At 40.0% G+C, this 13040-nt stretch overlaps 1 protein-coding gene across 2 annotated transcripts in view; it reads left to right on the plus strand.

Annotated features, from left to right (window-relative positions):
- Positions 1–1792: 1792 nt before the first annotated feature.
- phactr2 (phosphatase and actin regulator 2) overlaps positions 1793–13040 on the plus strand; it is a 51918-nt gene continuing 40670 nt past the window's right edge. Inside the window, exon 1 of one of the 2 annotated variants that reach the window (XM_075478706.1) lies at positions 1793–1951. In XM_075478706.1, the coding sequence (XP_075334821.1) occupies positions 1816–1951 (136 nt within the window). In that variant the 5' untranslated portion in view covers positions 1793–1815. The remainder of the gene's footprint in view (positions 1952–13040) is intronic. The other variant, XM_075478737.1, reaches the window with a different exon arrangement.

Consider the following 13040-nt stretch of genomic DNA (forward strand, 5'->3'; position numbering starts at 1 on the left):
GTGGCCGTGCCACTGCCATTTATAAACAAAGGTCTTGCATACAACACTGAGCTATTCAAATAATCCACAGATTTTAACTTTAAACATGCATGTAGATGGGACAATGAATCCTCAAACCATCTGTGGATGGCACACGTTTGCACACAATTTGTGAGAAAAAACAGTTTGAAAAAAAATAGTCTAATCAACCAAAGATTTCGCGACCCCCCTGCAGTACCTCCGCGGACCCCCTGTTGAAGACCTCTGCTCTAGACTACTTGGAACAATGATCTCTAAACAGACGAGACTAAAGTGGAGAAGTTTGGTCGTATCCCACATTTGGAGAACACAAAACACAGCATATCAGCAGCAAACACCTCACACCAGCTGTCAGGCACGGTGGTGGAGAGGTGATGATTTGGGCTTTTTTTGCATTCGCACCGCCTGGTCACCGTGCAGTCATTTTGTCGACCATGAACTGCATAACTGCACACCAAAGTATTGTGGCGCCAAATTTTAGGCTATCTATCAGCTATAGTTTGTCCTAAACTGGGTCATGCAACAGGACAATTGATCTTAAGCACAGCAGCGGACCCTCAATGGGATCTTCAGAGAGCTGTGCGCACAGGAAGGTCTGCAATCCTGAACTGAAGTAAAGAATATCGGGAGAAAAAAATCAGGGAGAGACTGATAACATCAAACATAAAACAATTACTTGAGGCTATTGCTGCTAAAGGCAGTTCTATAAGCTGTTGAATCACGAGTTGTACTCAGTTTTTCACACATTACTTCAGCATTTTGACTTAGTTTTTGTTCAATACATAATGACACTGTGTAATATCTCAGGACCAGCTGATTCTTTTATTGTGTCCTGATGTATAAATCCTTAGAACTGAACCATTTGTACTTTCCGCTTCATATCAATTAAAATCTATAGATCAGTATATAAATTTGATGATATCATGAGAAGGTACATGTTGAGCCAGCCTGGCATAGAGTGTAGATTAAGCCTGGTTGCCTGCATTAAAACAAATAAAAGAAAACTAGCTCTGGATATGAACACAAACAAATCAACACTGATCAAGTTCAAAAGGTTGTCCAAACGTTTCTTGTTCACTAAAAAGGGCGCAGAGTGAGAGGTCTTTCTTTTTAAAGTATCTTGGAGTAAAAGTGTAGTATTGGGTGTCAACATGGATGAAGAGCAGTATTTTCCTACCCGAGCGGTAATTTGTCGACATCTAGCGTTTAAAAGCTGCACCTACTTGAGTTGACTTGTTATTACTTTGATATTTTGTAAATTTGTCAAATCTAAGCTACGCATTTAAGGTTTTATATCGCTTTTGATCAAGTTTAGGTTTCATATGCTTTCTTTATTTTCGCAAGTACGATTTTCAGCGAATATGCATTCGGCACACATCCCTTCAAAGTAGCCTCTTCTTTTCATGGTGGGCAATAAGTGAAGACAATGTCTTGGCATTATATTGAAATGTAATGCAAAAGAAAACAGCAATTTCCATGCAAACAGAATAAAAGTTGCAGCAGCGAGGAAGGCGATGCAAGTTCATGCAAGCAACTACAACTCCACCCTTATATAAAAGGTCATTTTTATATTGGTAGAAATCCAAAGAACGGCGCGAGCAGTCACTCATAACCGCTCTAATTTTGTAAGCATTTCAAAGAGTTACTGTTAGTGGTTGATTTGTATGACTTGGTTCTCAGAGGGGGTGGGCGTAAACACGCAGAAAAGTTTGAGGAGGAAGGAGGCGTGCAAACCGCTGCTGATGTTCGTGTGAAGTTTCACTTTGCTTCTCCTCTGCTCCTGGCGAGGACGCGACCATGGAAGAAGAGGAGGGGGACCTCTACCCGGAGACGAAGCGTTTCTCCCTGTGGCCTCTGCCCAGGTTCCGCTCTTACAGTGACGCATCCGGATTTCGCTCCAGAGTGCTGTTCAGGCTCCGGGGAGCGCGCTCAGGTATGAGGGCACCACTGTGTGAGCCTGAACTGTCATGCACTGTAAATGGAAACCCGGTCTAAGGCCTGATAAGTAGATCTGAAAAAAGGACAGATCATATGATGCTGGTGTATGCATTTAAACGTCATTGATAAGATTCTCTTTTTGCAGCTTGTCGTTGCTGGACAAGATCTAAAAATAATCTAAAAAGACACAAACCGTCCTCTTTCGTTTAGCTTCTCTGAATACTTCAAAAAAAGCAAACTCTTTCTTTGGTTGTTTTTCATCCATGCTGCAGGCCTATTTGCTGCTCGACTTCAGTTTAGAGGTTCATCACACATCACGTTTTCTTGCTTGTTAACGTTTCCTGTTGGCCCACTGGGACACAACCAGTCCATTACTGTTGTGCTTTTTATAGGTTCAAAAAAAGGCTGTTTTGAGTTCAGTTTAATTCAACTGGAAAAGTTGATTAAAGCTTAAACAGCCTACACCTGTAGCTGAAAGATCCAAGTTATGAAAAAAGAATGATAACACTTTAATTGTGAGATTTTGTATGTGTGTGTGTGTGGGGGAGGAATTTAAAATGAGTCTTTTAAAATGAGTTCACTGGTGGTGTAAGACCTTAACCGACTTGTTAATCAAGCCCTGAGCATCTTTCTTAAATGTCAGCCTGACAGCGTTCCTGCCTGAAGCCCATGGCTGCTGTGCGCTGAAAGTCTTACATGTTGCCTCAGTGGTTTGAACCACTTCCTTTCTGCCATCTTCAGAGTCTCAGCCTCAGCCCGCCTGCAGCATTGCTCGCTGTCCGGTTCACACATACCGTCTCCTGCTGCAGCCACAAAGTCACGCTGCTTTCCTATGAGAGCAGTCCTCCTCCGCTGTTTGAGTAATTCATCATAACGTCACTGTCATGCCTGTTGTTGAAGTTGCAGTTGTTTTGCGTGTGTCTTACACAGGAAATATTCAGTGTTTATGGCTGAGCTGTAATTACAGGAAATGATTGTGGAGTGGAGCGGTTAGCAAATTAGATGTCCAATGTGATTCATGTCCCCTGCCAGTTTGCTTTTGAGCTTCATGGTTTGTGCTTTTTAAGCTCTGCCCTAAATTTAAATACCGGAAATGACAGAGCCATTATATAAATGTTTTCTTATAGCATAAAATAAAATAATATATATATATATATATATATATATATATATATATATAAATATAAAGTAAATCTTTATTTTATTTGCGTTTTTCACATCTGTTTTAGCTTTATATATATAGCAATGGCTAATACACTGATCTTTAGATTTTACAGTCACTTAAAAATATAGACTTCTCTTTGCACTTTGCTGTGGCTTTCAGAAAACCAGACAATATGTTAAAGAAGCAACAGAGGGAGCTGTTCTACCATGTTACACTAAGATCCGTAAAACAGCAGATTCCACGAGTGACAACTGTTTTCACTTCCACCAGCCTTGAGAAGAAATCATGGAGACTTGAAGCGTCCAGAGAGGGCACCAACAGTATTTCCCTCTTCCACAAACTATTGTCTGTATTACAGCACTCTCTTTTTTTTAAAAAACTATGAGAAGTTTATTTTGCTTATGGAAAAAAGGCCCTTGTGGGGAATATTACCCTAATTAATGGGCGGTGGGAGATCTGTCTTTTTCATGTGAAGCTTCTTTTTTCTGTTTTAACAAACGCCATGTGAGAACAAAACAGAACTCAACCCACAGACATGAGAACTGCAAATCAAAAGGAAGCGTAAACAAACACAAAGTAGGTCATTTTAGTTGGAAGAGAAATCTTTGAATTGTTAGACAAGCGGCAGTCCATTCCCACTTCAATCATTTGCTGTTTCTCTAAATCCACTCTCCTCGGACGTATAAAGTATGTGAAGGTCATTCAAAGATAAAAACTTTGATGTTTTGTACAGCCAGTGCACTTAGTGAATGAAGTCACCTGTGGCAGCAATCATCTCTCCACTACTGACAACCGATGTAAGTTCTGTGGTTGATTTTAAAAGCACTCCTTTGAAATATAACGTCTTGTTTCTTCTGCTGTCTTTAGAAAAGATGAAATACGATGATTTTACTTTAAGAGGCGTTTTTTTTTTGTAAATTGAAAGGGCATGATTGCTCATATTCTGAAGACTCTGCTGAAGTTAACAAAGACAGGAAAGACATTTAAATGTATTTTCTACCATTGCTGTAATGTGCATAGGAATATGTGAATGCACGTTGGTACATAGGATAATCTGTGGGCGGAGATGGTTTTCGCTGCTCTTTGTAATTGCACGTTGTCCTCCAGATGGATGCTGTAACACTCTTGTAATTACACTGTGTTAAAGGAGGAAAGAAAATTTTAAAAACAAGTGCAAGAGATGCCAAAAAGCAAAAAAAAAAAAAACAAGCTGGTGAGACAATTCAGAGCGATAATGGACAGAAAAGAAGAGCAGGGAAGCAAGGTAATAAGAAGAAAGTAAATATGATCGTTTGATGCAGAAATGATGGGAAGTGAAGGAGGAAAAAAATTTAATGAGGTAACGATTAAGGAGGAGGAGGGGAGGACTGAAGAAAGGACAAAAGGAACATCAGCTTGCTGGTAGCTCTATTCCTTGCGGATATTCTCCTCAAAATAACATTGATTACAGACCCTTTTAGTCAGCAATAACTACTTGTTAAAACATTCTTTTGTGCAGAGAGTGGCTTGTCCGCTTTCACTGCCCACACAGTCTATCCTTAGCCACTTCTGCCGCTACAGCCATGGGAATTAAACGTCAAACTGAAGGTGTAATTATTAAAGTATCTGAGTGTGTAGGTATCTTCATTGACTTACAAAAGTTAGTAGATCAGAGGGCAGACTTCATGATTTCAGACATCAGTAGAGACACCGAAACTGTGTTTTCAACCAAATATGATGATGATAAACAATCTTTATTCCGAGGAACTTTAGCTAATGAACTAAAATGTTTTTTTTAGTTTGTTAGTTGTCTAAACATTCACGAAGATTGGGAAGATTAGTCAGCGGGTAGACTCATTTTGAAACATTTCAATCTATTTTTATGCACAGTTCTTTTTGGATCACAATAGAAAAATTATTTTCCCACTCCAGTACATTAGGTGGCGATAAGGCAGAATGATATACAATAATGATGATGCCCTTCAAACTGAGGGACACTGCTGTGGTCCATACCTTTTAATGAATCCACTCCACTGAAACGACTGGATTACCTGTCATGATTACAGAGTTTTCTTGGTTTTAAAAAAGAAAAAGAAAATTTTGATGAACACTGTGGCAGCACTAATGATTGGCCTGTCAGCGTCCTTGGGTGGGACTAATGCTGCTGTGAAATTTTTGCTGAGAGTTGTCAAGTTCTCTATCATGGAGATATTTTAACTGAGCAAAGCAGGTATGTTGGATACACATCTGTGTCAGCTTAAAAAAAAAAATCAGGCAGATGCATTGATCTGCAGTAATTGTTTGGGGGAAAAACAAGTGTATTCTATCATGGATTTTCTTTCACAGTGACTTGATAAGGATACATGTCCGCCTATCACTGGCTCTCCGCAGGGGTGCCCCAAGGCGCAGTGCTGGGGCCCTATCTCTTTGCAACGTATCATCTCGCACATTGGCCCACTTATCTGCTCACATGGATTCTTATATCACTGCTGGCTATCTATTTGGTGCCATCTTTCCCACGAGATGACCTCAAAAGTCATTAATGCTTCGGGGTTTGCAACCAGCCAACTAAACTCAGCCATACAGGCTTAGGCTACTTTTCAACCGCTGCTTTCCCGCTTTCATCTGATAGTCAGCAGTCTCAACACTGTTCTCAAATAAGCTGCCATTTGCTATCAGATCACGGGCCTCCCTTTTTACCTTTAAGAATCTATTCAGGACTTATCTCTTCTGAGAACACTTCCTCTCCTCACATACCTAACTCACTTACTCCTATTAGTTTTTTTTCCATCCTTTAAATAGATAGATAAACTTAAAGCTTGCTCCAGGGTTTCTTTCTTGAATATGTCTCCTTATTTATTAACCACTTAAGTTGAAAGCATCTGCTGAAGGACTAAAATGGAAATGGAATTTAGAGTGGAGATACTGTCAGAGTTAAGCTGAAAACAGAATATAACGAGTTAGCAATTCTGTCTGAGTGAGGAGATTCAGGTTCTGCAGCTAGTTATTGGGATTTACTGCTTTGTTGGTAAATAATGAAGCACATTCAAAACACCTAAAATAAGAGTTGAAGTAAAAAAAAAATATATTTTTTTTCTTGTAGGGATAGCTGAGACTGACTGGCAGAAATAAAATACTGGCAGTATATTTATTAGTAAATGTAAAGCCGTGCAACCCCGAATCCAAAAGTTTCTGAACTTTATGAAAGCTTAGCAAATGTGCACATGTGAACCAGCCTAAAGCTCACAGTTAATTTTGGGTTTTCAAAGAAAGTAATCAGTGGCCGCTGACCAAAATGTTCTGGTTGCTGTTCCACTTAAAATCAAGAGCAACAAAACGTGGGACTTAGTGCTCTGTGAAGTGCCTCAGTAACACTCATCTGTACAGACTTGTAGAGAGAGAGAGACTTATTCATATGGCAGTTGTAACTGCTTGATAGCAATCAATCAGATGAGTCAATGGTTCAGTCAGGTGAAAAATCTGCTACTGCCGCAGATCAGCCATTTAGTAAACACACGACTTTAAAGGTCCTGAGCACAGGTGAAAACACTTTGTGTAGTGTGAACAATGCAGCGATCCAACGGCGCTGAAAATCTTGTGGTCAGAATGAGGCTGTAGTTTATCAAATTACTCCAGTTTAAGATAAACTGTTGAAATTTGCCTGGACAAGGCTTAAAAGATGTGTGGACAGAAAAAAATAGGAGGGAATGTGTAAAATGTGTTTGAGCATTAGGGGGAACGTGCACATTTTTCCAGAGTACGGTAAATTAGTGAAAAGGTAGACTAAACTACTCAAGCAGGGACTTTTTAAGTGTTGAGATTTTTCTACGGTATCTCCCAAATGTTTTTAGTCCCCAGGGAAAGGTCCTGCAATCGAAACATAGTAAAGTTTCTGCTGCAACTGAAATTCCTGTTCGATCGGATGGTCCACAAAACTTTGCACTTAAACCCACCCATGTGTTGTTCTAATAGGAATTACAAGGATTTACTATTTATGTGTTTGATATGAAGGACTTACTTGCTTGTGAATACTGGTTGCTAATAATATTGAATATGATGGCAGAAATACCTTTTCTAAAACATTTTTGGACAATGGAGAGACGTATAGCTCGATTGGTTCAGCTGGCACCGCAGGAACTGAGGTTGCAGTTCCTCAACGCAGCCGGGCCGGATTTGATTTGCTGTATTTCTTTCTGCCACGAGTGCCCAAAAAATGGATGACATTGACAGAAAAGGGCTTGTTATCAGGTCCAAAGTCAGTATTTGTGATACAAGGTTGCCTATGCAGGTGAATGGCATACAGGTTTTGGTGCCTCATATGTTGGCATCCATATGACATCATTTTCAGAGAATGCCTCACTCATTTCAGGAAAACTGCCAAACCGCATTCTGCATTTTTTAAACAGTGGGGCCCTACAGGAAAACAGATCGGGTACTACACTGCCAGCAGTTCATATATCATATGGATATAATACTACGTAAAATATTGCTTTATTATCAAGGTTAGTCATTTAAAATGAAAGAAAAGGGTACAAAAGTGTTGTAGCAGGCTGCTCAAGCTCACCTTTCTGTCCTCGCATTTATCCACACAAATCATAGTTATTATGACTGGATCTATATAAACAAGCATCGCTTTGGAGACACTTTGCTTCTCTACATAATGTATCTATGGGGTGATCGTGATTAGCCTGGGCGAAAGCCGACTGTTGACTCTGTCAAACAGCCTGGGAAAACCCAAGAGGAATCCGTTTCAATGGAGGGCGGGACCTTACCCAGCAACTTAAATTCATTGGAGTAACGGAGTTCCCTTAACCAATCATAATGTTTAGAAATGACGTTGGTTATGCGCCGAGGTTCATGCTTACTCTCGCGAGGCTCTAGCTCGCGAATCACGCTTCCCACATCCGCTTTCATTATACCGGTACCATTATGATAAATCAAACTTTTCCCAAAGCCAGTTGGAAGGAGAGCTACGACATCCTTGCCACTAACAAAATTGACGAGGCATTCCTCTTGCTCTCGTTTTAATTGTGTAATGATCTCCAGAGTTGAGACAACTTCATGGATAGCTTCTAGCGTTCTTCCGTCGCCATGTTTATTTCCGCTGCGGTTGAACTACAATTATATGGACTACAATGGACTCCGCGCGTGAGTTCTGCGTCACCACTCGCAACTGTTTGCTGATTGGCAAAACACTGAGCGAACCGAGGTAAGGGGATTTGGCCAGACTATGTGCGGAGCCAAAATCTTTGGGCGGAAGTACGTAGGATGGCGTCGCCAGGCTAGATCGTGATAGCCATAGACGCAGATACAGCCTATACTTTGGTTGGAAAAATGTAAATAGGCCTCTAGTGGTTGTTAAGAGTAACTGCATGCGAAGGGAAAACATGGCGTCCATGTTTCGATTTATTCCACTTTTTTTTATGGAGCCTTAACCGCGCTTGTTTTCTAACACTAATGTTTATTTCATAACTTATCCTAACCAAGGGGAGTCATTTTCCAAAGCCAACCGGAAAGTGACGTGTTTGTTTACACGTAACCAGGGCAACCGACAAAATGGCGTCCATGCGGTGAAAGAGTCGCATTATTTAAACACGCGTTTTTAAGCTCGCGGACCTCTGCTATCTGCTCTGCAATGCATCGATCACCCGCAAGCAACAGTCACTTAATTAATAACACCAGTCTTATTATCCTTTGGAAACACTTCACTTAGCCTGTCATTTCAGCCATTTAAAAGGCTCATTCAACGCCAAAGGCTCCTCCGTGTTTACATCAACAACGGCCCAGCTTGACGAACAAGACCCCCGTGGAGCTAAGCAGCAGCCATTATTACACTTGTTTGAAAAATTATAGTATTTCGGTTACGAAGTCACAAAGTCCTCATATATGAAGGAGGTGGGTGGATGCAGAACACATCTGTCAGCCAACTGCCTTTGTGTCAAGTCAGATACTGACACAAAATTCTTGTAGAACATATAAACACTTTTCTATGACACCTTTTTTTCACTTCATACTTGGATTTAAACAACAACATCAGCTGGTTAGAGTCACGAAACAATCATGGTAGTAAGCAGGTAAGAGCGCCAGATGTGGCATTATGTTTTTGTAAATATTTTGTGCAGCTGCTGCTGACCTCCGCCTTCCCCATCGGGTTGTCACCAATTACCACGGTCCATCGAAGAGGGGTATGGCGACAGAGCTCAACCCTAGCTGCCTGGGGAGCACATGTCACGTAGGGGAGACCCTCGCTCAACGATGAACCGTGGCAAGACATGGTGGTCAACAGCCACCCCGCTCGAGGAGGGGTTTCTCCAATGGTGACAGAGGTGGATCAAATATCTACCTAACCTGCCTGGGGAGCACATGTAACGTCGAGACCCTCGCTCCTCGAGGAAGCGTGGCAGAGTGCACTCTCTGAAAAATTACTTATTACTTACTATTAGGGGGTGTATCGATGCCGCCATACCCATCACACTCACGGTGACAGCATCGGCAGAAAATATTAAATTGGTGAATACGCACTCTACACAACTTAAACATAAATAAAACAGAAAAGGCAGGTAAAATAACGCCAGTACGCATATTATAAATATTTTAAAGTTTATTAAAGATATTTTATTGTGGATTAAATCACTTCACATGAGTTCTCGTGGCCGCGTTCGCCTGTGACGTAACGGATTTGCGCTGCTCGTGATTTCAGCTGCGTTCCATCTTGTTTGCTTGTTCGTCATGCATCCACATGGTACTGGATTCATTTGAAATTGATTGATTTATCAAACGTAGTTTATATGTAATGTTTATTTGCAAATATTTGTGTTAAATGAAGGGTAACCAAGAAAAAAAAGGCTGCGTTCCGTTGGCTTCGGCAGTCAGGTACAGACGTTCGAATGACGTCACATTCGAGTTTCCCCACATTCGATTAAAGAATTCTTCAGTCAAATCAGTCATTTTATGCTTCCACCATATTTTTGACTCGATAGTGGCAAGGACTAAATAAGGCCAGTGCATGTCGGTCACAACTTAAACCATCACCATAGTCACAGTTAAATTGGATAAACAAACAGCAGAAGTATACATACACTGACTGCAAAAAAGTGCTGATTTTTATGAAAAACATGCTGCAATTGCAATTGCAATAACGCTGACATAAAATGGTATGATACAAGCTGCTTAGAAATAATACAACATTTATTCCCTCTACTGTATTGACAGTAGCGCTAATGAATTTCTTCCTTATTGTTATTATAAATTACCCTTATTTAACCTTAGTTGACCTGGCTACAGGATCTTTTTGGGGGTTCCTTCCTATGTCACCTCATTTTAAACTGCAGGAACCAGGTGCTAAGGGAGAGACATTTCAGCCCTCATATGGAACCAGTATAGAGGAAGACCTTTTTTGTAAAACTACCTTAAAACCTAAAAAAGGGGAGTTTCTGTAAGATAGAATTTCCACGTCTTTGGGCAGGCATAACATGCATGGGGTCAAAACACTGTTGCGTTTTTTTTTTCTCTCTCTCTCTCTCTCTCTTTTTTTGTAACAAGTAACTAAACCGAACAATGAAAATGTATTGGAGTAAAAGTATGCAATTAAGTTCGGAAATATAGTGAAGTAAAAGTGAAAGTTGTCAAAAAAAAATTAAACTCGAGGAAAGTACAAAGTATTCCAAAATATACTTAAGTACAGTAGTGAAGTATTTTTACTTCGTTACTATACAACACTGCTTCAGACCTATCGCTCATTAAAAGTAAATGAGAATAAAAAGGACGATAAAAGAGGCCCTGAACATTTTACATCTTGTCGTTTACTATTCTTAATTAAACAGATGGTTTAAATGATTTACAAATTGCTGCATTGGTTTTATTGACATTTCACACAGTGCCAAACCTTTTTGGGAACTCAGAGCATGATTATACTGGTAAACAAACAATAGGTGACTGTAATCCAGTAATTACTCTGATTGCATAATGACACACAGGTGTATTGAGTTGTCTTGTGGTTAAATAAAGAATGTTGTTGTCTGCAGTTCCTTTGGATCTTCATGGAGATACAGACATTTCACTGTTTTTGCAGAGGGATTTTTTCCTCTCACTTATAATCATTCTCAGTCAAAAGATGACTGTGCATATTTTTGAATACCAGTTGACCTTGTTAGGAACTGGTGCTTTCAAGATTTCTGTCCATCAGTTTTGTCCCCCTTGTGGGGGTGGGTGTTGTTGGAGCTGATGAGCCAGTCGTTGTTCTTCTCACTTGTTCACTTGAAAAAGTCAAAGTCTCACATTCTCTGCTTCTCCCTCCCTTCCTCAGTCTATTAGTAAATCCGCAGTTACTTACTAAGCCTTTAACTCTATTAATATTTGTTGAAATGCCACAGCAGCAAGTGAACAGGATGTTAACACTACTTTGCACAGCCTCTAATACAGTAATTGTATGTTTGTGCATACCGGAAATGTGATAATCGTTTGCTAGGTTAATCTTTAAAAAGCCTGTAGACAAGGAGACATGGAAAAAAAAACAAAAAAACTTTAAGATGTTTACATGTTAGGGAGTCAGGGGATTAAATCAGAAAAAGGACAAAGTGAAAAGGGAGGGAAAGAACGTTAAAAATTATTAGCTGCTCTCATGGCCTAATAGTTGTGTGGACATCATGTCTATTATTACTCCAGATTACTCTCTCTTTCTCTCTCACATATTATTTTGTCTATCAGCAGACCTTATATTGTCCTCCTCCAATATTTCTTTCTACAGGTTGAACTCAAGTATCACAAGATGTCTTTGATAAAGATCTGGAGATAATAATAATTGATGATCATCAGTGTGGTGTGACCTTCAGCATCAAACGTACACAAGTGTACAGATGACATATTGACTGTGATGTTTGGTGTGTGGGTGACAGAAATGAGAAAGAAAATGACTAAATACGTGCCACTTAGACTTTCTTGCTCTCTGTGTCTGCCTCTTTGAATCCCTTCTGTCTGCTCTTCTGCCCGTGGCTCCCTCAGAGGCTGCGTGTATTGATTTATTTTGGCTTTTACGAACATTATTGATGTTCTGTTTATGATTTGTGTGTTCAGTATCTGCTTTGTTTTTTTGTCATGGTGCAGTCACAGTGGTGCCATGGTCTTCAGGTGTAGTCCTATGTATTACTCAGCAACAATCAGTGTTGTGTAAAAGATAAAAGGGACTTTATTTACTGAGTAAACAGCGAGCTAATATGCTTCATCAAGACGGTGTTGCTATCACAACAGAAAATAACCGATGTGACACCAACACTGAGCAAGAAAATCAAAATGCTCCTTTAATACTTCTGTTCTTGGTTCTTGAAGATGTTTTGTCTCCCATATGAGAGGCTTCTTCAGATTTAACTGACTGGTTTCAGGCTTTTAAGCTTTTATTGGAATATTCACGCTTTAGGAGTTGTTGAGGTCGCACATTAACATGACAGTTTGAACAAAACTGAACTTGAAATTGTATAAATAATTTGACCACAGACGTGCAAAAAAAGGTTCTCTGGGCTAAAACACTCACGAGAATGACAATCATTCCTGCTTATAAATGCTCACTTAGACTCAGATAGTTGCTCCACAAATGCTCCAAAGTTCCATCTCTTTCCATCTTTTTGTAAAAACAGTGAAGACTAAGGGTATATTGATACAGCAGAATTCCCATAGAAGCTTTTCCTATTCACAAATTTGTATGTTTATTTTGTCAGACGAGTAAACGCATCAGAAATTGTGAGTGAAAATCAGCCCATGAAGACTGTGTCAACATCTGCTTATTTGATACCCTGTTTTTCTGTACTTTCATCCCTAAAAGTGAGCCTCTCTCTTTATTTTCTACTTGACACTGGGATTTCATTGGGGGAGAGTGGAAGGAAAATGGATCAGGCTGGAGTCAGAAGAAGTCGGAAAAAACCGCGACAGGCAGGGAGATGGAGACAAA

This window comes from Odontesthes bonariensis, chromosome 2 (genome assembly GCF_027942865.1).
Source record: "Odontesthes bonariensis isolate fOdoBon6 chromosome 2, fOdoBon6.hap1, whole genome shotgun sequence".
NCBI lineage: Eukaryota > Metazoa > Chordata > Actinopteri > Atheriniformes > Atherinopsidae > Odontesthes > Odontesthes bonariensis.